The following is a 26,151-nucleotide window of genomic DNA, read 5'->3' as shown; positions in this document are numbered from 1 at the left end:
CAAAAAAATTTCTAATTTAATTAAAGTCAGCAAATCTACAGCTCCTTTATTTCCCAAAAAAGCCATAGACTCGTTAAAAAAGAAGATTAACGAAAATGATCTAATAGTTACGAAAGCGGACAAAGGCAATGCCACAGTTATTATGAACAAAGAAACTTACGTGCAAAAAACTGAAACCTTCTTTTCTGATAACTCTTTTAAACTGATAAAAAAAGATCCTACTAACAATATCCAAAAAAACTTAAAACAATTATTGAAACAAACGTCCTTTATTCTTACTGAACATGATTCTCAAAAACTCATTAATATGAATCCCAGTATCCCCACAGCTAAAGCATTGCCTAAAGTCCACAAAATAGATATTCCCATTAGACCCATAGTTAACTACAGGAACAGCCCGACTTACAAAACTTCCAAATTTATTCATAATTTCTTGAAGAAATACTACAAATTTGAAAATCCCAACTCCATCAAGAATTCTATAGAATTTTGTAATTTGACAAAAAACCTAGAATTACAGCCGCAACAAAAAATGTACTCATTTGACATTAAAAACATGTATTCCAATATACCAGTCAAGAAAACTTTAAAGATCATCAAGGATAATTTTCTAAAACACAGAAAATTAAGCATACAAGAAATAGAATTTTTAAATATTTTAGAATTTGTAACTTCCAACAACTATTTCACTTTTAATGGGAAAATTTATAAGCAGGATAGTCTTCCTATGGGCTCCCCGGCTTCAGGAATAATGGCAGAAATTTATTTAGACCACTTGGAAAATTCCAAAATTCTTAACAAAATTAAAGGTATCGTATTCTGGACACGCTTTGTTGATGATACATTTACTTTAATAGATCACAACGTCTCCAACGGTGATATCGTTCTTGAACAGTTGAATGCAGTTGATCCATGGATCAAGTTTACTTCCGAAGCGGAAGTCAATAATTCATTAAACTTCTTAGATGTCACTATTAACAATAGCTCCAACAAATTCTCTTATACCATATTTAGGAAGCCCACCCAAACTATTAATACTATTCGACAAGACTCAACGCATCCGGAATCTCAAAAAAGAGCAACATTTTATAGTTTAATCCACAGAGCTTTTCACGTCCCTTTATCAAATGCTAATCGTAAAAAAGAACTTGAATTTATCCGCTTAATAGCGAGTAAAAATGGTTTTAGCAGGCATTTCATTGACAGGATAATCAATAAAGTTACTAACAAATCCAGTTCAACTTTACTTAGAGAAACAAAAAGAAAAACAGACAAATATGCCACTTTCACTTATACAAATAGTAAGATTTATGATATCACCAACACCCTCAAGAAACATAAGATCAACATTGCTTTTAAAACAGTCAACAATAATACTAATCTTTTTTACAACCAACATAAAATTAACAACACTACGAATAAATATAATAGGTCAGGCGTTTATAAGTTAAAGTGTAACCAATGTTCCGCGAGCTACATTGGGCAAACCGGAAGAGGCTTTTCAGTTAGATATAAGGAACATATCAACGCCGCTAAACATAGAAGGTACTCCGCCATGAGTACTCACATGACAGAATCCAATCATTCCTTCACTTCCATAGAACAGGAAAATTCTTTATTTTCATAATAAAAGCACTTTACTCAATGTTTTAGAAAACATCTATATTAATATAGATCATAAATGCAATCCTTTTCACAATTTAAATGAAATTTCCGAAACTGCGAACGTAATTTTTGAGGCATTGCTCAATAGTTCTTACTTTAACAAATCCAATAACAAGCTTCCATGTGACGGCTTCCCGCCTACTGATCCTAACCTTCCCCTAATTTCCCCTCATGGCGGCTCCCTTCACACACGACCTCCATAGTTCGCTCTCAGTCAACCACAGGCTTCCACACTGAACTAGTCGCTGTCAGACAGGCGAGAACGTAAGTAATCAGATGTGCCGCACTTCTCATTTTCATTACTTTACATCTCAATACACAAAAACTTGCCTATTTTAACACTAACAACAGCTATCTTTCTTATTCTAGGGCCCTCTACTGCTCATTCCACATTACGTCATCACGTTCAAATTTTCCACCTAACTTCTCAACAGGAAATGCCAATACTACACCAATAAGACGGCTTTAACATATGCTCGCTGTATTTCTTATACATCGTTATTATCCTATTGGAATGAACATTGTGCAATTCATTATCAAGCCTTCACGACATAACAGAATATTATATATTAACACATCACACAAAAAAGAAGAATTTTAACGCAAGTTTTTACTGTATCATCCCATGTGGACAATTTTAATTTTAATGTCAACGATATTCTTAAGTGCTGTGCTCAAAACAGTTCTGAATTCTTCACCATTTTAAATGACATATTCGGTTACCCGAATTGTTTTAATGTGTTATTTTGTCCTTGTCCTTGTAGCTTTTTCTCAAAAGTTTTTATGGCTGATGATGTCTACAAGGTAGACGAAACATGTCCCGATATAATTAAAAATCATGTAAATATTTAGTTAATAAAGAATCTTAGTATTGTAAAGGTGGAACATTTGACCTAACCTTCAACGTACAAACACAACATACCGGTAACTCAGTTTAAGGCGACTCGTGGGTGGATTAAGGGGTTCATGCGACGACACAATCTGTCAGTCCGAAGGAGAACAACACTAAGCCAAAAGTTGCCTGCTGATTACACGGACAAGATTGTAAATTTGCACCGATTTGTCATACGTTTGCGCAAGGAAACTTCGTACTTGCTTTCTCAAATCGGTAATGCCGATCGGACTCCAATCTTTTTTGATATGCCTCGCAAGAGCACTATTGTGCTAAAAGGATCACGGAGTGTATTAATGAAAACCAGCGGTAGTGAGAAGTTGCGATGCACGGCAATGCTAGCCATTACAGCTGACGGGAGAAAGTTGCCACCTTACATCATTTTCAAGAGGAAAACGATGCCTAAGAATATACAGTTTCCCCGTGGAATTCATGTATGAGTGCAACCAAAGGGTTGGATGGACGTAGAACTCATGCTGGACTGGGTTAAAACTGTGTGGAATAGAAGACCTGGTGCACTACTAAAACAACCAGCTCTGCTTGTTTTAGATAGTTTCCGAGGTCACCTCGTGAACGAAGTGAAGCAAATTCTCACTACAAATAAGACGACAGATAGTCATTCCTGGTGGCCTAACATCTGCTTTGCAGCCACTAGACGTATGTGTTAATAAACCCTTTAAAGACCACTTACGTCGATTTTACAACGAGTGGATGATGAGCGGCGATCAGCAATTGACGCCCGCCGGAAATATCAGGCGTCCACCCTTGGACTTGTTATGCTCGTGGGTGAAGAAGAGTTGGGATCTTATACCACCTGAACTAGTCTCCAAGAGCTTCAAAAGGACTGGGATTTCGAATGCACTAGACGGTTCAGAAGATGACGCAGTGTGGCAGGGAGACGAAGAATCTGATACTGGTATTAACAGAGGCGAGGACGGCACATCAGATAGCGAAACCTGTGATAGCGACACCGAAGATTTGGAATAAATTGCGCACTGGTAAGTCCGCATTTCACAACAAAGCGATAATTTTTTGCAAGTGTAATATTTTAACTTTAATACTCAAATTAATGACAAATTAACTTAATACGTTCATTTTTATTTTCAGGTTGGAAAAACGTTCGCCAAATTGTTGCGAAAAATTATGAATTTTGTTTTAGACTGTTTTAATTATTTTGATGTATAAACGCGAGTATTACGTGCATCTTAAATTTGTATCAAATACAATTTAGTTATAAATAAATTTTTTGAGTAATACAAATACTGGTATTAAATATTCATCGTATAATGGTCGCACCCTACAATTTTTTTCGAAAATTTTGGTATAAAAAGTGCGACGATTATGCCGTGAAATACGGTAGTAGGTTCGAATCCCACTATCGGTAGCCCTGAAGATGGTTTTCCGTGGTTTCCCATTTTCACACCAGGCGAATGCTGGGGCTGTACCTTAATTAAGGCCACGGCCGCTTCCTTCCAGCTCCTAGGCCTTTTCTATTCCACCGTCGCCATAAGACCTATCTGTGTCGGTGCGATGTAAAGCCCCTAGCAAAAAAAAAAAGTATGAGTTTATTTAATGTAAGAACACAAATTAATATTATATAATTTCTTCTTCTTCTACTTTATACATTCCCTTTTCCAGATTCTGTCTGGATCTTTTCACCATTCCTCTTCTAGTACTTTATTGCTATCGATTCCTCTATTTGCAATACAGTCCACAACATAGCTCCTCCATCTCACTTTAGGATGTCCCCTTGGCCTCTTTCTAGTCTCTGTATCCATGAATGTTCTCTTTGGTATTCTCTCTCCTGGCATTCTCATCATGTGTCCAGACCATTTTAGCTTTGCTATATCAATCTCTTTTTGAAGTTTACAGACTCCCACGCTGCTCCTTATTTCCTCATTTCATATTCTATCTCGTCTTGTCTTTCCCTGTATGCTCCTCAAGAACCTAATTTCAGCTGATTGTATCTTACTTTGGTTCCGCTTAGTTAATGGGCAGGTTGCTGAAGCATAGGTCAGTATAGGTCTATAATACGATGAGTATAAAACCTTCTTGCACTTTATTGGCACATCTTTGTTCCATACAATGTCTCTTAACACACTGGTAGAAACTTGCAGACTGCTGTATTCTTAAATCAATTTCTCTATCCAAATTTCCACTTTGTGATATCACACTGCCCAAATATTTAAAATTTTTCACTACTTCAATAGGTCATTTCCAATTTCTATCACTCCCCTGGATTTTCTGTTATCTCTTGTCATGATCAAAGTCTTGCTTTTCGCAGTACTAATCTAATTCCAAAATTTCTTATCTCCTCATTCCTTAAATCAACTTGTGTGTGTACTTCCTCTTCATTATCTCCCCGAACTACAATGTCCTCAGCAAAGAGCATAGACTTTACTTGCTTGCCCATCATCTTCTCCTTGATATTATGTAGAATTCTATTCATGATGATAATGAAGAGTAAGAGAGACAATACGCTTCCCTGTCTTAAGCCTGTTTCAACTCTGAAGCATTCAGTTTGACCCACTTTGGTTCTAACGCAGCTTTCGCAATTTTGATACAATGCTATTACCATTTGCATTGTTTCGTTCCCAATCTGCGCCTCTGTTCCATATCAAATTCCTTGAGACACTGTCATATGCCTGTTCATTGTCTAGAAATGTTACTACCGTCTCCTTTCCATATTTCCAATACCTTTCCATCATTTGATGCGATGTAAATATTGGGTCGAATGTGGACCTGCCTCTGCTGAATTCATACTGGTGTTCTGCCAATTTTCCCTCTACTGTGTCTCTTATTCGTCTATCCAAGATTCTTTCAAGGATCTTAGCTGTATAAGGTATCAGTGTCATTCCTCTGTAATTTTCACATTGCTTCCTGTCTCCTTCCTTGAAAATTGGTATAATGACCCCTTTTGTCCACTCTTTTGGAACAGTTTTTTTCTCTCCATATCCCTCTGAAGAGTGTATACAACTACTGTTGACCGACTAATCCTGGCTGCTATTATCATTTCTATGGTGACCTCGTCAATTCCAGCTGCCTTGACTTGTTTCATTCTTTTGGTGGCCCACTCAATCTCTGCCAAGGACACCTCGTTTTCCTTATCTTCCATCTGTACTAAATCTGGTTCTTCAATTTCTCCTTGTACCGAGGTATTTTACACGTTGTAAAGCTGTTCAAAGTATTTTCCCCACCTCTGCAATCTATCCTGCTTATGTGTCATCATTTCCTCCTGTTAATTTTTAATGAAGTTAGCACCTTCTCCTGGGTTTTTCTTCTTTTTAACCCACTGGGGTAAGATCTTTTTGTTCTCAGTTGTATCTTCTTGCAGAGATTCGGTGAATTTTTGTAAGCATTTCTTTTTTTCTTCTTGAACCACCTTGGAGCACTCCTTCTTGCAGTGCCTGTATTCTGTTATGCATTCTGTTGTTCTTTTTCTCAGCCATCTTTTCCAAGCTTGTTTCTTCCTTTTAACTATATCTTTTACCCTGTCATTCCACCAGGGTGTTTCTTGATCTTTCTTCCTGCCTGATACTCTTCCACAGGTCTTTTCTGCAGACTTAACCATGACTGTTTTAAATTATGCCAATTCTTCTTCGACCCTTCCGATTTCTTCCTTAGGTATAATCGTTTTAATGTGTGCCTGGAAGTCTTCCTTTATTTCCTTCTCCTGCAATTTCCACATCCTTAGCTTTCTCTGCCTAATCTGTCATCTTTTGTATCTTTCCCGTCTTTACCTTAGCTATCACAACTCTGTGATCTCCTTCGAAAGATTTACTTGGGAGGGCTGTTACATCTACCAACATTTTCCTGTTACCTTTCTCAACCAAAATGTAATCTATCAGAGTTTTGATTTTGTTATCCCAACTATATCTTGTTATCTTCTGACTGTTTTTCTTTCGAAACCATGTGTTACCAATGATCAGCTCATTTCTTCTACAAAAGTCTACCAAAATATCTCCAGCCTTATTTCTCTTCCCATATCCAAATGGACCTATAATCTCCTCATCTCCTTTTCTTTCCTGGCCTAATTGGGCAGTCATGTCTCCTTATGATCACAACTTGTTTGTCCTGTATATGGCCTTCCAGATATTCAAGGTATTCCTCTAGATCCATATCTGTATTTGCTGTTTGTGGAGCATACCCTTGAATTATATATGTAACACCAGTTTCAAGTCTCAATCTGACCTTAATCAACCTGTCATTTATGTTTTCCACCAATTCTAGGTATTCCTTTAGGTCTTTTCTAATTATGAAACCTACACCATTTTTGGCTTCTCTTCCTCCACTGTAGTATAAAGCAGGGCCTCTCAGAGTGCATGCACCAGATGCATGCACTGTGCACGGTGCAAAAGACGACTTTGCTTGGTTGACCGGAGTGCAGACCCCTACTCCTCAATTTGGAGCAATAGTGCTGTCTCTCTCTTTCCCCACGCCTGTCTCGCTCATTCCGCCTGTCTCCCTCTTCCTCACTTTCTCCGTAGCGCTCCACATCTGAGCCGAGATTAGCAGAGTAGCTTAGAGACGAAGCGTTTGTCTGAAGCGAACCGAGCGGGAACGATGCACAGTGCACGGAGCTCTTGCGCCTCGATTTGCACGCGTGAGATTTTGGGCGTTTGAGAGGCCCTGGTATAAGGTGTATCCTTTCTTTAGTTTCCTCTCACCTTTTCCTTTCCATTTGGTCTCACTGATTCCCAGCAATGCTGTATCTTTGTCAACCATAAAATCTACAATTTCTTCCACTTTCCCTGTTAATGTCACTACATTGATGGTTGCTATCTTGATGTATTTGGTTGCTGGTTGCCCATTCTGCACATTTCTCCCAGCATCACAAGAATTGCACGTCGCATGTGGGGAACGCCCTAGCATTTTCCAAGGCTTCGGTACACTTGTCATCATATAGGCTTTTATTACGATGGGTTCGCCACTCCCAAAGGCATTTTAGAGCTTCTGCCAGCCGAAACTTGTAGGTCGCTCCTAACATGGAGAGCAGACGCCTTTTGTAGCCGCTCTTCTGGAGTACAGACACTACAGCTGATATGGGGTTTCAGTGGTATTTTCTCCACTGAGGGGCCCATTTCCCTTCTATAAGGACTCCTCCGCCCTTAGCCGTTGGTCCTTAGAGTGGGTCAGACTATTTACCGGCTGTTTGGTTTACTCCATTACCATAGCAGATTAACTGGCCTGACATACAGTTTGGAATGGTAATTATTAAAAAGAAAACTGTAGTCATGCACTATGGAAAAGGGAAAAAGCGAAGCCAAGTGAGCATAGACACAGAACAGTTAGAGAATGTAGAACAGTTTACATATGTGGGTAGCATTATTAATGGAAGTAATGATATCATCACTGAAATTAATAACAGACTAAGTAAAGGTGCAACATTTTATCATCTTGTCAGAGAGCTTTTATGGGATGACAAAGTACCCAAGAGAACAAAATTAACATTATGTAAACAGTATTTCATACCAGTTGTAACATACGGACTAGAGACAAGGTCTAAATGAAATTTTAAAGAACATTGGTTGAAAAGACAAGAAGAGATATATTTCAAAATATTAAAATCAGAGAAGAGCTAAATATAGAACCATTGGTACAGAAACAGAAAGCAAGACTGAGATGGTTCGGACATGTGAAAAGAATGGGTAAGGAACGGGTAGCAAGAAGGGAATTGCAAAGAGAAGTTAAAGGAAGGAGACCAGTTGGGAGACCGAGAAGGTGGATGGATCAGATTTGGAAGGTCATTAGAGAAGCTGGATTGGATGTGGCGGAAGTAATGGAACAGGAAAAGTGGAAGGACAGAAAGGAGTGGAGGAGGCTTGTTAACCACACACGCCGCCATTTTGAAAAAAAACAACCAACTCGAGTAATTGAGCCTAAACTCGAAGGTGCGAGTTCAACATCCGCGACCTCTGCACGTTTTAAGATGCGGACGCCTTCCACTTTCTGACAGATTTGAATTTTATCTTTCACGATTTTTTTTGTATCCATAACTAGGATATTCAGTTTTAATTGGACTGCAGTTAGTAATAGATTAGTCCTAATTTGTAAATATGTAAAGTTGCTGCGAGTTTGCACATATTGGTACTGTTGTAACAGTGTATTCTTTTGCCATACGAAATAAATAAACTAGGCTATCACAAGACAAATATGCACCACGCTAGTTAGTTTCACACGATCATCTTCCTAATCCAGATATAGGCTACCATAACACGCAACAAATGTTTGCTACACTTCACTGTACCATCATGGCATGTGGACTCCGAAAAGCCTGGTGCAGGTCTTTTAGAGCCGACGCTGTATAGGCGATCTGCGTGTCTGTGAGGATGGAGCCCTACCTATGATGAAGACGGCACAAACACCCAGCTCCCGAGCCATCGGAATCAACTGGATACGCAACACAAAATAAATTTCTATCTTCTGATTGGAATGCAGAATACAAGCACATGTAGGCTCACTGTGTTATTCATCAGTCTCGCTGCTAACTGGCAAGCAAAACTGAACATTCCTGAGTCTTGCTCCCCGTAGGTACAACTTTTCCTGTGAAATTCAGGAATTCAAGGCGTTTTCCCATAATCACGCAACTGTGGTGATGGCTCTTACCGGAGTTGGAAATCACGTTTCTTTCACAAGGGATGACAAATAACATTTTCAGGACTAGGAAAAATGTGATCATACCAAGTGGTAATAGCAAAAATTCGTGACTTGATAAGTGAGGCATTTTTATATAGATTTAATACGATGAGCGAATTTACGATGTGCTTAGTTGGAGAGTGTGTTAATGAGGAACACACTAATGGGGTTTCACTGTATATTTGATAGTATCCTATTTACCTCTGAAGAATTATTAATTATTGTGTAGCAGATAATTGTTATTTCCCTAGATTTGTACCATTCTTTATTGTTGACCTGTATGATTGAAGAAGTTGAAAATCAAGCATTTCATAAGGGTAAGCAGTTCAGCATTTATATGTTGGTAGTTTGTAGGATTGATGGGTTCCTAGCAGTACGAGTTCATTTGACAATGTAATGTTTGTGCAGTAACATTACTCTTTGTCATGCGAAAATACCGAAACTAGTTGGAAAGATATGAGGTCTGGTGATTTGAATATAAGTTGTGTGATTGGGAAGATTGGAGATACACATTTCCACCTTACTGGCCCCATTTCTTGGAATGCTTATCTCAGAAAGCAAATCTACAAGTTCATCTAGCAGCTGAATAAACCTTAATTTGCTTATACAATTATTAAAAAAGGCACAAGTGAGAGTATCCCATTATTTTGTTTCGAACATACAGTACTTTTTATTAAAAGTTTAAATTGGATATGCTGGGGCTGTATTAAGGCCACGATATGATGTGAAGCAAAATTGTAAATCTGTTTTTTTGACACTTGTCATTTTCTGCAGTTTCTCACATAATCATATAGAAATGAACAGACAAAATTGGGGTCCTTTCTTACCTCAGTTTCATAAGAGCAGTAAAATATATTGCTGTCATATTAAATTGAAAATTTACGCCTCAAAAGTTGCTTGTATAACTGGGCAATAATATTCAAATGGAAAATTCTAAATTTCCATGGAGGGAATTAGATATTTTTCACTAATAGATCATGTAAAAATGTCAAACATTTCAGATGTAAGGCTTTTCAGGTGTTTGCTCTATTAACCAGCGTTTTGTCTTTGGTCTGACACTAGACTCATCAGAGTGGGATGTGTCAACCTGCATACACCCCAGTGTCGGTGGGTAGGGTTTGCCACATCCCACTCTGATGAGTCAAGTGTGAGACCTAAGACGAAACGCTGGTAATAGAGCAAACGCCTGAAAAGCCTTACATCTGATATGTTTTTGGCAATAATATTCCGTTGAGGTAGAGGAGGATTTTGTGCATAGTCAAACAGTGTTACGTGGCTGAAGATGTTGATAATATACGAAACATGTACCACTTTTGACCATTAAAAAGTGCCTTAAGCAATCATTGTATCGACTAGGTGGAAAATAAATTAAATACTTAATTGTGAATCTATTGAAGTGCGATACGGACCATGAAGCTGATTTTATGTAATAGTCAAACTCTACGATAAGTGTATCATCATCATCCACCTTTGTAGAGTTCAGGTGTTCCTCTGACATTGTCATACCTCATTGCTCTCAGTTTGTGAAACTCATAGCGAACCGAGGCGCAAAGGTTCTGTGCACCGTCATCGGTTCGAGTCAGCTCGGTTCGGACCAGCGTTTTGTCTCGGGGCGACTTGGCTAAGCTGGGGTCAACTCGGCTCAGATGGTGGAGCTCTGCAGAGCAAGCGAGGAAGGGGGAAACGGGCGGAGCAAGAGAGACGGCGCTATTGCTCAAGCTTGAGGAGTAGGGGTTTGCACTCTCGTCGACCTAGCGAAGCTGTCTTTTGCACCTTGCATCGTGCAATGCACCCTGAGAAGCCCTGCTTAAGATCTGCTGTGTGACTGAAATCACAAGTGTTATTTCTGGGCTTATGGAAAGCGTAAGGGATATTCTCTGTGAAAAACTGATGGTAGTGCACCCGCTCAAAACCTAAGTCCCAACCAGCATTTATCTCAGGGGTGTTACGGTTCGAATCTAACGCAATTAATATACAACAACAACAAAAAATTAAAAATAAAGATATGGAATCTCCAATAAAATATCTGGGCGCCATGTAATCAGTACTACAGGGTTGAACGGGGCACTCAAATTATTAACTTTAAGGCTCATCATAAAAACAAACAAAAATACTTTACATCAGATCGAAGGGAAAAATTTTGAGGCTCCGTCCTAGGAAAGGGGACGGATATTTTAAGCGGTCACCAAGGGTTTACTATTCTACAAGAACAAGAACCCATCCACTTGGGTGGTTAAACCGTTGATTGCTGAGGGTTGAAATACGACCCCCGTGACAACACCATGACCATTTGTGGTAGGGACCTATTATCTGTTGGCCAAGTGGGCGCAATCACACGAATTATGTATTTGCCTCTGCCTTTATTCAGATGAGACCAACCTGGGATAGTACAATACCGTCCCCGGTTTCCTAACCAAGATATGCTATCGTTAACTGAAGGAAACGACAGAGGGACTCTAACCTAATGGTCCAAAGGTAGGGATTTGCCATCACATTTAACATCACAAACTTAACTTATCATTTACAAAAACTTGATGTCATTATGTTATTTCACCAGCTGACTTCCCTAGTATCCGTGAACATCATCATCCGAAATAATTCATTAAAAAAATTATTATTATTATTATTATCATCATCATCATCATCATCATTAGTGGAGATCATCATTATCGTAACACTTAATCATCACCAATTTAATATTTCAGTTTCATTTTTACCATTAATATTATTCTCAAATTTAATATAATAAATTCTTCTTATGCCCCTTCAAATTATTATGATGATAAATTAGTACCCTTGTTACATGGCCATTAACTATTATTATTTTGAATGCATATCCCTTTACAATTTCGGTCTTGTTTGGCACTAAGCACTCAGTTAAGACACGATTTACTTGGATTATTATTATTATTATTATTATTATTATTATTATTATTATTATTATTATTATTATTAATTTGAAATTTTAATTTCCAATCTTTAGAATTTAGTCACATGTTAAATCCCATATGAACCACCAAGATCCGACTTACCGAGCTCGATAGCTGCAGTCGCTTAAGTGCGGCCAGTATTCAGTATTCAGGAGATAGGTGGTTCGAACCCCACTGTCGGCAGCCCTGAAGATGGTTTTCCGTGGTTTCCCATTTTCACACCAGGCAAATGCTGGGGCTGTACCTTAATTACGGCCACGGCCGCTTCCTTTCCAGTCGTAGCCCTTTCCTGTCCCATCATCGCATAAGACCTATCTGTGTCAGTGCGACGTAAAACAACTAGCAAAAAAGATCAGACTTCACATCAGTCGGGACACAATAACTGTATTCGAACCACAACCTTACTTCATTTCGTACTGTCGTTAATTTATGGGAACACCATGTCCTCCCAAGACAAATCTCAAATCCCCTGGCATCTCGCAGCTGGGAATCTCCAGTCCCTGCAAGTGCTAAATTATTCCTTCCTTCTCTTTTGAAGTCCATTTATTCCACTGAAACTTTTCAAACCATTTAATTTATTAATCCTCGGTGCGTAGATTCTTCTGCCACTCATAACACCAGAATCGGCATATAATATCGATATAGGCCTCGGGATTCATATATTTCTTCATCATCATCAGTACGACTCAATTTTTACTCATGCCGGATTTTTGTACCACGCGAGTTCCAAAATAAAAAATGGGCTTAACCCACTCTGGGCCTTCAACTTAATGTGACCATCATATACAAGTGTCTCTATCGCTTCTAAACAAATTACATATTATGATTATTATGGAGTCCAAAAACATTAAATCAACAAATAATATTCTACATCAACTTTACTGCTGAAGTAAAGTCTCCATGTGCCACATGCCATCTCCACATTTAAATTACTTTAACTTGCAATCATTCTATCAAACTAGGCCCGTGCCATTATTCACAAAGAATTATTATTAAACACTCATTTAGACATTACCCGTGTTCATTTATACTCCGATACTTCTACTGATTATTATTATTATTATTATTATTATTATTATTATTATTATTATTATTATTATTATTATTATTATTATTATTGCTGCCCACTGGCGAACTTTGCAGCACACACAATCATTGATATTTACAAACAAACGGACTTCAGTGCATTCCCACAACATTTAAATTCACTGGCAACCCTCTACCTCTGGATAACCGTACAACATATCTTAATATCTACAAATTTACGATAAACTGACCTAAGTCAAACACTTCTAAAATGAATCTCAATTTATCGTTTGCTCCTATACAATAATGAACACTTCAAGCACTTGAACAAACCAAAATCAATCCTAATCTACTCTACTAAACAATCAAGAATATTATGAGTGCTTGATATAAATATTTACATATTAATTTGTCCCTTTGTCTACCTACATCTGAATTTGATGAGCCGGGAAGCGGCTCGTTTAACAATCAAGTTACCATATTTAAAGAATATGATCTCCTTCCGCTAACATCTAGCAATCTACAAAATTACATTGATATGGTACTCATCTCAGCCTGTAGACTGCTAAACTGGACGCGGAGCACATGCCCCGTACCAGTTTAGCATGCCACCATGCTGGTCTCCTTGTCAGCAAGTAGAGGTAGTCCTTTACACTTTTCAATTTCACACAGTTTTAATTGTAGAGAAACAAATAAAAATTAACACTTGGAAGATTTTACACTCTAATTATAACGAAGGAACTTTTACACTGCTGGCCCACTTAATGTGAACATACATTCTTCATTCCTTCCCGGCACTAAGGAACTCGTGACACAACGGTATCACCTTCAATGGCCCAGCGCGCACTCGAGTTTCGACCCAGCACGTTTGTGTTTCTCGCGGCTTCCGTTCACTTGGCTGACCAGGTATCAGTTTGTAACCGACTGTTCACTGGTGTCTAATTATGCCTAGATATATTATATCACTCCTACCCGTAGGTTTCTGTTTAATTAGTTCCGTAAATGTTTATACATTTCTATGGATCTGTCTGTAGGAACTACTTGTAACTTTTTCCGGTATTCAAACTCCTGATAATGTTGAATGTTCAAGTCCGTAACGCGTACTACTTCACATACTGGATCACTGTGCTAACTGGTGTAGTAACAGCTCCAACAACTTTTTCCAAGTGTCTACTCGCACTGGCGTAGTAACAGCTCGAACAACTTTTTCCAAGTGTCTGCTCCTTCACCCTGACCTGGCTTTTATGTAAATCTCATCCCCTCTCAGAGTTCACAAGAGGTCACCTTAGAGCGAGCATTTCCAATCTCCTTATACGACTATTTGCGGACCTGCCAGTGGCTTAAACTTGGGATCCACTGATGTGATTATATTATTCTAGCCTCTATGTCAAATCCCAACTCAATTTGGTCGCTGGTAATTTATATAATTGTGAATTTAGCTCCTGTATTCTGGGTGGACAAATACGCGCCATTTGTGACGTCCCTTGCCTTCAACCACTCAGCGAATAATGTCGTTGATTTCTCAGAATTATGACGGTCAATCTTCATTAATTAATAACTTTTAATATTTGGTTAGGCTTCTAAATTTCTCCTTATCTCAAATCTGTAATCAGTTTTCTTTTGCAAATTTAATCAGTGGAGTTACATTTGATAGCATCTCCTATAATATGAGGATGGCTCGACTGCTTCTCCTCGGTGAATTTTACTATTGGTGCATGCCTACACGGGAGTGTGAAATTTCATATTTTTTTCCTTAAGTGCCAACAGCTCGCTTCACCCCCGGCTGCCACCTTGGTCTTTCCCTGACATCATTTCCAGGAATCTTGCGCGCCGTATTTTCCCTGTTCCAAATATTACTTTCCACTGATTTGGAAATAACCATTCACTTCTCTTTTCAACTTGGCAATAATTTCTGAGAGTACTAATTTAGCTGGGCATTGTGTTTTATAATCTCTAGTGGAGACAAGGTTCTGTGGTAGGTTTCACAGTACCTTCCGAACTGGCCAGTATGCCTACGTGATATAATGTAATATTTTATTGCTTAGCGAATATTAATATATTCTTTAATAAATAATTATAATTGAATGGTGCAGCTGACACCTCCATCAGGGAAAACTAGGTCTCATACTTCATCTCGAGACATTCCACTCACTCTTCTAAAAAATGTTTCTGAAAGGGTCCATGCAACTTAACAACTTCAAGATCAGGATTGTCAAAGTATTTCCACTGAGAATTCTTCTACCCATAATGCAAACTATTCGAAGGAAACAAATTCCAGTGTTTTTAAAAAACTATAGCCTAAACATTAGTGTTAATTTTATGCGGCCAATTTTGATGATGTCCCATATTGACTTCAGCACAAAGTTCACTTGAAGTTCCTGCATTTAAAATAGTTTTCAGTCAACCTTTCCTAATTTGGAGAACTTGTACTAGAAATGATTTACAAACAGGCACTCTTTTTAGCCTTGGAGCTCTAATTACTTGGAGACAGAAAATGTCCTGAAGAAAATTAAAAGTGGAAAGATGGCTGGAACAGGTGAACTAACAGCAGACATGATTAAGGCAGTTGGAATCCCTGGAATGCAGTGGCTACATCGAACACTGGGAGTTATATGCAAAGAGAACAAGTTGCCAGATGACGGGAAAAATGGCATTACAATACCATTGTTTAAAAAAAGGAAGTAGGAAGTGCACCATTAATAGAGGCATCACCCCTTTTGTCACATTACCTTAAGATAATGGAGAAGATTATAGAACAGAGACTGAGAGAAATAACGGAAGATCAATTTGAAGAGGAACAACATGGATTTAGAAGACAGGCAGCTAATGAAAACATTTTGGGAAAAAGGGAAGGACTTGATAATAGTCTTTTTGGATTTGAAAAAAAAAACATATGACAGGGTGGAGAGAGGAGAAATATGGGAATGTTTAGAAAAACATAACATCTCAGAAGAACTAATTAAAAAAGTTCAGATGTTACATAATGGTAGTGAAAGAAGTGTGCAAGTCGGAGCTGGAAGATCTCAGTGGTTTAAAACAAGGAGAGGTGTCCAGCAAGGGAGTTCTCTTTCCCCACTGCTCTTCATTTCACTCATGGATACTATTCTAAAGGAACTCAGCAAAATAGATAAGGAAGATCTTAATGCATTTGTTTTTGCTGCTGATGTTGCCATTTGGGGAGAAACTGAGAGAGATGTTCAGAGGAGACTGGATCTATGGAACACAAAGTTTAAAGAATATAATTTAACTGTGTGCAAGAGCAAAACAGTGGTAATGAAAAGGAGGACAAATACACCTTGTAACTTCACCCTTAAGGGCAAAAAGATTGAATTTGTGAATACCTTTAAATATCTGGGGAGTACAATGTCAAATGACAGAAGTGCTAAGAACGAAGTGTTGAACTGGGTGCAAAAAGTATCCAACTTCTTCCATCAAGTACAGAACATAGTATGGGACAAGGGAGTTCCTCAGAGGGCTAAACAGATTCTGTTTAAAACTTATCTCCTGCCCATCATTACATATAGTCTGGAGAGTTGCATCATACATGAAGGAGATGTCAGTCAACTGCAAGCTGTTGAAATGAAGTTCTTTAGATCAGCTGTACAGAAAACAAGGACAGAATTAGGAGTGATCAGACAGGAAGAGACCTGCAGGTCAACCTAACCATGGAAGAAAGGCCAAGTGTTGCAAGGCTGAAGTGGCTAGGACACGTTAAGCGGATGCAGGTGACTCGAACCCCAAGGAAATATCTTGAAGAGATTGTTTCGGGATGAAGACCAATTAAATGCCCTAGTTAAAGGTGGTTAGATAAGTTAAGAGAAGACCTAGAGAAGAGAGAAGAAACATGGGATGCGCTAGAGAGAAAGTAAGCATAGCAGGGCTGTAATAAATGGAGGCACATTATTCTTAAACATCCTACCCAGCTCGCTGGAAGGAGATGATGATGATGATGTTGATGACTATTTTAATTCTTTTTCACATGTTTCTGTGTTTACCTTACTATTTTTCGCTTGCCTTTCTCAGCACACATCTTTAATTTATAAGACCTTAAAGTATTGTAGCTGGATTTTTTTTTTTCTTTTTCTTGCACACAGTATAAAAGGTGGTGTGAAGTGTTTCCTGTTTAGCAACATCCACTTGGATGAAACATTTTTTGGGGCAACACTTCTTAGAAACTTCAAACTTTTTGCCTTTGACTGTTCTCCCTGTTACTACAGAAACATAATTATGATTTTCCAGGGTTTCTTTTATTTTTGGCAGTTTTTTCTTCCTTCCCACTTTGTATTTTTCTCTTAACACTAACGTTTTGTGCTGCATATGAATGTGATGTACTTGAGCAGCTGCTGCTATACAGATCAGATTCTTCAGAATTTTCAGCCATCTCTACACTCAGTACACAAATTTAATGAACTACTTTACAAAACAAATTCCTTTGCATCGTTTGTAATATAAGACTTAAAACTCTTTAACTTGTTGAGAAGCACAACACACTGTTTACATCCACCTCGTGACTGACTGTTGGAAATGCCTTAAGCTCGTACAGCGAGCCCTCATGTTGTATGGAACTGCTTTGGATGGTGATGTTAAAATGCTGACCATGCATTCTATGGAGGAAATATTGAATTAATATATTCTGAGTTGACGAATAGAACACGCAGAATATTATTTGTGCAATAAATGGAGGAACTACATAATGACGTTAAGTTATTCTCTCAAATTTCACTCTTGGTGTGTATGGGTCTATTTGTTGCTATTATCACCCTTAACTCAAGTTTTTTATTTTGTAGAGCCCCCCGCCCCCCCACACACATTTTAATACCCTTTTGTAATGATTGGTAAGATTTATTTGTGAATGATTTGGTTAAATTGCAGGCTCCTCCAGAATGGAAGATTTTGAATATGTTGCATCGTGTTGCCTCCCAAGTAGCTGCCCTAGATTTAGGCTACAAAGCTGGAGTTGCTGATATTCGATCTAATCCACCTCAAGTTTTGTTCCTTCTTGGTGCTGATGAAGGTCTCATTACAAGGAATGATCTTCCCAAGGATGCTTTTGTGATATATCAAGGTAATGGACTAATGATTCTTTCACCTGTGATTTTTCTTAAATTTATCCATTATTTCAGAACATGTACTTTTTAAATCTTCATATTTGTGTATACCTATTTTTCTCGCATAATTAACGCACTTTTTTGACGAAAAGTACAGGCGAAAACTTTGGATGCGTAAATTATTCAAGGAACTCAGATATTAAAAAATTATTTACAATTCATTTACATTTAAAAGATACATCAAATGTAATGTAAACGCAATTTGTTCTACTCATCTGCAGTTATCGTCATTTGGTGTAAGATTCCGGTGTGAGAATTTTCCCTGAAAAGTCAAATAGGGCACATCAGGTAAGTTGGACACGTGATTTTGAAGTACCAACTGGAAAATATGAGCTGACAATATGACCTGAAGTGAAATAAACATGAACTAATAAAAGTACAATTCATGTAATGTTAATATTACGATATACCGACAAAAAAACAACCACCTGTCCAACACTGAAGGGCTGCTCATCGAAGGAGGGACCCTGCAAGATTTCCCCAAACCATTTGTATCCAATCTTTTATTACAAGATATTAAAATCATTCTGTATTGACGGTTTTCACTTTACAAAGGAAATTGAATACGTCCTCCTATTCAGTACTTTTACATATCTCCATCTTTAGATGGAGTAATATTGGTGATACATGTTTCAGCTTATTTGAGCCATCTTCAGTGACAGAAGTTTAAAATTTACATAATTGATGCTAAAATAATATTTTGAAACACCTTTCTTCATTGTGTCTTCGACGAATAACATTCTTCTTCTTTTATGACCACATAGGATCACTTTAGTCAGTTCGTCGTTCAGGTATCTTTGCCAGCTCCCGGTGATCAGCGCGACACATTCAATATCAGGCGCTGTGGTTTCAAACTCCAAAGTAAAATGGAGAATAGCTTGATGATCCAGTTATTTTCCTTGGTTGCTTCAATGAATCTGCTCGTCTTCAACTCCTACACGAATATGGACCTTCGTATGTGTTCGATTGTGATGTGACTTTATGCCTGACAGTGTTTAAATAACTGGCTTTGAACAGTTCTCCGCTATTCGTAATCATTGTGGGACTTTGCCTAGCGCTGCGTGTGCCTTGCTGCCGCTAAGAGAATTGCGCACTGTTTTTCTTTTGAATGACTTGTATTTTACGTCTAAGTTTTACAGTGTCTACCCCCGTTTATTTCCTTTTCATATTGCCTCTTCTACTGATCCTATGCATTGTTTTCCATTTCTTAATCGGCTGATGATGACCTGTAATAGGGTCGAAACCGGTACCATTTCTAATTATTATTAAATGAGAATGTAATTCACTACATATTCTTTGGTATTGAATAGGTGGAATCTCCTTATCAATTATTTCAATTTTAATTGTGATATTCTTCAACACGGAACAATGAAATTTTTAACTTTAAATATAAATCGGCCTAGTCGATCGTGGAAAACATTAAAGTAGTGCCTAGAACACCAGGGAAGTGTTGTACATCGAAAAAATCACGCATGATTTTCCTCATGTCAATTTGTTTGGAAGACATTTTGATAAACTCGTGTTTCAGTGCAGTAATAAGGTTAGATACACGATGAATGGTTCTGCAAACTGTCGCTGTGTCTACGTGCAGTAAATCATCGATGACTAACTGAAAACTTTCCGTGGCAAAGAATCTCAAATATAGTAACGACATGTGAATTGGAGACAAAGGGTTGTTTCTCTTGGTAGGTTTAACTAGAATATCATGCAACCTGAGTTCTAGCTGTTCTACGGGATCTTTTCCCAAGGGATACGGCACCTCGGTTTAAACTTCTTATCACTCAATTCTCCCATTGGATTTCCTCTTTCACAGAACACACGGGGAGCTCGGCAAAATTAATCATTTTTATCATCGGAAGATATCGTCCGTGCTCTGGCAAACTAGTGAAACTGACAAACTAAGGAATCTGTAGTTCTGAAGTTCTGGTCTAGATTTTGTTATTTATATATTGTCTAACTTCTGACAAAGTATCACATCTGCAGCTCATTCTGTATGCCTAACACATAAAACCAATAATTAAATATAAAAATTGATTTGACATGAGTAATCACAACTTCTTTCAGCTCTCCTAAACTTTTGACAATTTTCAGATTCGTTAGTTTGCCAGAGCAGGGACGATATATCAGAGAAATCAGATTAATCTGACATCCGTAATATACGAATGAGATGACTTAAGCAATTTATCGAGGTTATGTTATAGTATTATTACATTACACTGCGGTAAGAAGCGTAATATTGCCTATATACGGACGACAACTGTAGCTAGTGCACCATCCTTCGGGGGGAACATCTTCCTTGCGCCACGACGGGCTACCCATCTATTGCACCGGCTGTTTCCCCTCTTCCGACTACATCATGTATTGGAATCAACTGAATGGATCATGCATTAAAAATGATGCTAAGTATCGGCAGCAACGTTTATCTCCGTTAATCGGCCAATAATAAATTCATTACGCCTACATAATTTCCGATCAAGGTACATATCTCCATTCCGCGTTTCACTGTAAGCGTCAAAATATTCTCCGATTTGCTACATGATACCTGTCAGGGGTAACTAATGTGCATCAATAAAGTATATTAATAAATTCATTACGCCTACATAATTTCCGATCAAGGTACATATCTCCATTCCGCATTTCACTGTAAGCGTCAAAATATTCTCAGATTTGCTACACGATACCTGTCAGGGGTAACTAATGTGCATCAATAAAGTATATTTTTTACACGAGGTCGACTGGGAACCCGCATATCCTTTCATATATTTTACTAGCAATTCTATCCTTCCTTAAATATCAATTAAATTCATCACTCAAACTCATTCAACCAAAAATAATCCTGCAAGAATTCCGTGTAAGCTGATCTGCTTTAATAATGAACTAAATTTAAATGTTTAAATGTTTAAATTCTCGATTTCTTCATGATCATGAATTGCTTTGGGATGAATTAATATATTGATATAATATCTAATTACATTCAACGTCTCTTCATTCAAAAGATAAACCAACAAAGTCTTTGATTGAGCTCAAAACATTCTTTCGTTAAAGAATTATGGTTCTCATAACATAAAGCAAAGAAAAGTTTACGAAGTCTCATAAGTCGTAATTATCAATCTCATTAAGTAGCAATCTTGCTGAATATTCATGAAATTAAAGTGTCAAGAAAGTCAAAAATGTGAATGAAATCATAAGTAAATAAAATCAAAAATGGTTAAAATCAAAATTGAATTTGATCAAAAGTGCTTATTATCTTTTCATTAAGTGATTAATCTTCTCATTCTTCTTTGTTTAGTTTTCAGTTGTAACGCTAGCAGAAAAAGCAAGTTCCAAATATTTTAGTTTCAAATGGCTATTCTAAATATATTCTGATGCAAAAAAAAAAAAAAAAAAAAAAAAAATCAATCCTTTTCACCATGATACTGGATAAATATATCCATATTATTTCCTAAGAAATAAATGTAGGTATCGCATAATAATAAATTATAACCATTATCCTATCAGGTCTTACATCCAGCGAGATTCATGGTCACATCTAAGTTCAATTACTATCTCATGGAATTCTAGAGAATATTGTTGATGTCAATTATTTACTTGTCAATGGCAGAGACTTAAATTAAGAAAATGCTTCCTCCTATCAAATCATGGCTTCGACAGCAAGTACCAAACAAGACTCATTTCAACATGTGAAATCCTCCTAGAAGAAATCAGGTTTACACTTTATTATTTGGAAATTTTATTTTGATGACTGTATATGGTTGTCAGCCTACGGATTCTGTAACGTATTTCACCGTATGAATATCCTATCCATCCAAAAACATCTTATGCCGCTATTAAAATCGTGCCGCAAACACGTCAATTATAATCAGTGGTTAGTATCACGTCACGTAATTACTACCAATAAATCGCAAATATATCTCTCTCTCTCCATATTCCAAACGTAAACATTATAACTTCGCACTATTCATATCAACATATATATCCCTCAGAATATTTATACTTATAATCTCTTCATTACGACGTATATGCTCTTAATTACACATATAAATATAAATTTCTCCTTTAGCGGCATATCGTCTCGATATTCCATTATCAAATGACAACGATGCGTTAATGGATTAAATTTCTATTCAAAATGAAAAAGAAATACATGTATTGGGACCTTTCCCACCGTCCCCCATGACTCATGGGACCATGTGACAACAAACCGACCCTTTCGGGTCACGAACACATGGGACCATGCTCCACGGAAGTCGATAGTCAAGGGATCTTTTTTGGTCTGTGCCGATTTCTCCTCATTGGGATTGTATACTTAATCCACTCACATGAAGAGTTATCGACCATTCGACTCGGCTAGATCAGAGCTACTCTCCCGTTCCTGAGGTCTGAACACGGACTCCTCAGGGCCGAAGAACGTTCGCGGCAAATAGAGGCAATAAAACATAAACTACCTTAAAGGCCTACAATGAACGGAAGAGGATTTTGGATGCTTGTTTTTCGGCAAAGAATAAGCACAAATAAGTTTTCCAAATTTACTAAGGCGCTCGTTGAAATATACACATACACTATGACATCCTTGGTAAATTAATATATATTGACAAGTTGAATACAAATATTTAGCAACGGTAAAATCCGTGCTACCATCCATCAGTTAAACTTCATCCACATTCCATAAGAATATTTATGTGGATGACCACAGTTCCTAAGGATATTTCAAATGAAAGAATACTTCCATCCGAACTAACAAGCTGATGGATACCTGATTTGACATACACAGAAAAATATACATCCCCGAGGGATGTCCAATCTCGTTGACATACTACGTCCATACCATTTGTTTTGTCTGTCTATCTCCCGTTGGATATCAAAAACTGTTGAGTGATACACAAATAAAATATAACACAGATTACCTATTTACAGTTACAATTCGAACCATTTTCCTCCAAATATCAGTATTCCCTGGGACCGAATCCCATGTCATGAAGTTAAACATTTACTTACACTAATTCAACTACCCCGGAGTGGTCATTTTATCTTATATCTACCGCCACCAAATATCTGTACGTGAATAAAAAGTATACTGGAGAAATAAACATATTTTTACGTAAACCATGGAAAAGACAATAATATTGCGCGTCTCCACCAATTGGAAGACAAATGAAATAAAAATCACACGAACACAGGCTCGACAACGAACCCGTCACTTCCAACAACTACCAGTGAAAAATTCACGAAGTCTAAATTCGCGCAGAACAGTATATAACCCAAAACAAGATCACACTCTGAAAAAGAAACACATATTATACACCAACACAAAGTATAAATGGCTGTATTTCATCTCGCAGCACCCGCTACTTGAGCGAGCTATCGGTCCCTTCTGTGCTCTATTGAGGTTCGAACCTGAGACTCTGGTCGTCTCCATCAGGGACACTGAAAATAAAAACCCTAATTAACCTAATCATGTCAAGAACAGTCATAAATTCCTACATTGCCTTTAGATTATGGCTGGTGGATCGTGTGTGGTAATTACGTAAATATTCTGTCTTTATTCTCACAGAAGACTGCACCGTCTTAAAAAGAACACTTCTCGGCCAAACGACTTCCCTCAGCTGCCCTCTCACAAGGACCTTCCCATTCTGGGGCCATAAATCTTCCCTTCGCACAGCGGCGAGAGACCATTTAACGCACTCAATATCGGCAGCCACCGAGTCATCAAAATAATATAACCGAGCTAATGCAGGGTACACCTGCTCGAACCAGCTCATACTATAATTATGTCCTTGAATCATTTCTCAAATTAAGCCGCTATCTTATACCAAAAATCCCGTCAACTCTCCATGAGTCTGGGGTTCAACCATACATTTCTTCCGTCGTACGTTTTTACCACAGTTACGTCAGCCTTTAACCCAAAGAACAATGCCCCCTAATCTCTCCCCCTTGAGGCGAGATTGTGTACCTGTCATATACTACCCTACTACTCGAGCTATATCGGTATATAAAAATCACCGATCACATTACTTTAAGAAAATACATATAATAATAATAATAATAATAATAATAATAATAATAATAATAATAATAATAATAATAATCCATTAATCTGTTGCTTAAAAATGAATCGGTACAAAACACTGATCAAGTTACATTAAATAATAATAATAATAATAATAATAATAATAATAATAATAATAATAATAATAATAGTAATAATAATAATGATAATAATAATATTCAGACATGATCAAAATCAACTAGAAAAATCTCTACTCTGTTAGCCTAGCTAATGTGTAGGGTGGGCCAGGTTTGAACCTCCGCACGTATTTTCTCGAACGTCTTCAGTTACAGCCAAACTTATACACTAGCATGCAAAAACTAACTACTGTCTCTACTTTTATGAATTGAGTGCTGTCACTATCCCACATTAACTTCTGTATAGGCACATGTTAATGATACTGACACCTACTAATCCCTGCTCGTATTATGCAGTCACGCAGATGAAATTATGGCATTAACCTGGCCAAATTTCTATTCATTTTTCCCCCCTCAAATCTTTCTCAGCACTCATGACAAAATAAAATATAGTATAGCATGCGCATGCATCCTCTAAAAGGGGTCCCAAACTCTATACATCCTTCCTGGTTCACTTCCTTCCCATATCTACTTACAAAAAACAAATTAAACACGGGTCATCCGACCACTCCAGGTAATTAACCTATCAATTACCTCATCATTAACCCTATCTTTACAGTAACTCTATTTACAAGGGGAAATACTAACATTGGAAGAAATTAGCTCAATACTCAACAGTTTATGATGTTTTTCTGGCCCCCGCCCGAAGTTTTCAGGGGCCTGCCATCGGTGCTCACTCCATGTCGCTGGCTCGTGCAGTCCTTGGTTCTAGGAGTGTGATGACTTTGCTGGAGTAATCCATCTTCCTGGTAAACAAATCACTGCATTTATATTTACACAATCTTGCACACTTGTTGATCACTCGACACCATCCAACTTCCCCTCTATCGTTCTAGAGCGATGCTAGTTACGTGATGCTAATTATTATGGATATCTCAGCTAGTCTATTTAGTTAAATTTAGGCGAGTTGTAAATTCATGGTCTCCTCCTTCCCAAGTCTATCGCCTCCTACGTCCGTGACTTATATCAACCGTCCTTTTCTTACTTTCTTATCTCGATTAAATCAGATCCTGTACTTATCATTCCCCTTTACTTGGTGTTATAATCTGTTCCGGAAATCCTGCTCTCAATGTTACATGGATTTAAACTGATAGTATTTCTTCACACGATCTGATTTTCTTTGAAACAGAGTTTACCAAATCCCAAAGTTAGACTCCTTGAAAAGCTGGGCTCCCTTACTGCTACAGACATTAGCCTTTTACAGTCACTACCTAAGACATAATGACAAATATTCAGAGTTTACTTCGCGATTGGATGTCGCACAAGTACCTCTGTCATATAGTTACATTTCCTACTATCACTGCACACTGGAAAACACTTTTAAAACTTCACTCCCGTTTCTTTGTGTCAGTTATTCAGACAGAGAAGAGGTGGACCTCGCTCGCGGACCGCACGTAGTTCCACCTTCTGAAGCTCGTTTCTGACTACTCACTCCCCCGAGAAACTGCAACAACTTATAGCCAAACCGGGAATAGGGGTGCTAGCGCGTCCTTCTCCCACTCTGATTCTGGCCTTTCCTGGATAAACCAGCCTGTCGAAATTAGCAATACGCTAGACTGTGTGACTTAGTTATGCACAATTACGCTATGATATGCGGAGTTGAATATGTTCGGCGGATCTGCAGTAATTAATTAATCAGCTTGGAGGGGAAATAGGGAATCCCCAAAGGCATCTGGTTTCAGCCATCGCGTCCGTACGCTATGGGTCTTAT

At 37.8% G+C, this 26,151-nt stretch overlaps 1 protein-coding gene across 2 annotated transcripts in view; it reads left to right on the top strand.

The window, feature by feature from the left end:
- The window catches only part of ND-75 (NADH dehydrogenase (ubiquinone) 75 kDa subunit), a 155,846-nt gene that overhangs the window by 102,523 nt on the left and 27,172 nt on the right, over positions 1-26,151 (top strand). For both annotated transcript variants that reach the window (XM_067138625.2, XM_067138626.2), the window contains exon 11: positions 18,022-18,214. In XM_067138625.2, the coding sequence (XP_066994726.2) occupies positions 18,022-18,214 (193 nt within the window). The remainder of the gene's footprint in view (positions 1-18,021; positions 18,215-26,151) is intronic.

The sequence above is a fragment of the Anabrus simplex genome, chromosome 1 (genome assembly GCF_040414725.1).
Source record: "Anabrus simplex isolate iqAnaSimp1 chromosome 1, ASM4041472v1, whole genome shotgun sequence".
Taxonomy (NCBI): domain Eukaryota; kingdom Metazoa; phylum Arthropoda; class Insecta; order Orthoptera; family Tettigoniidae; genus Anabrus; species Anabrus simplex.
Note: the sequence above shows the minus strand (reverse complement) of the source record. Positions and strands in the feature narration are given on the sequence as shown.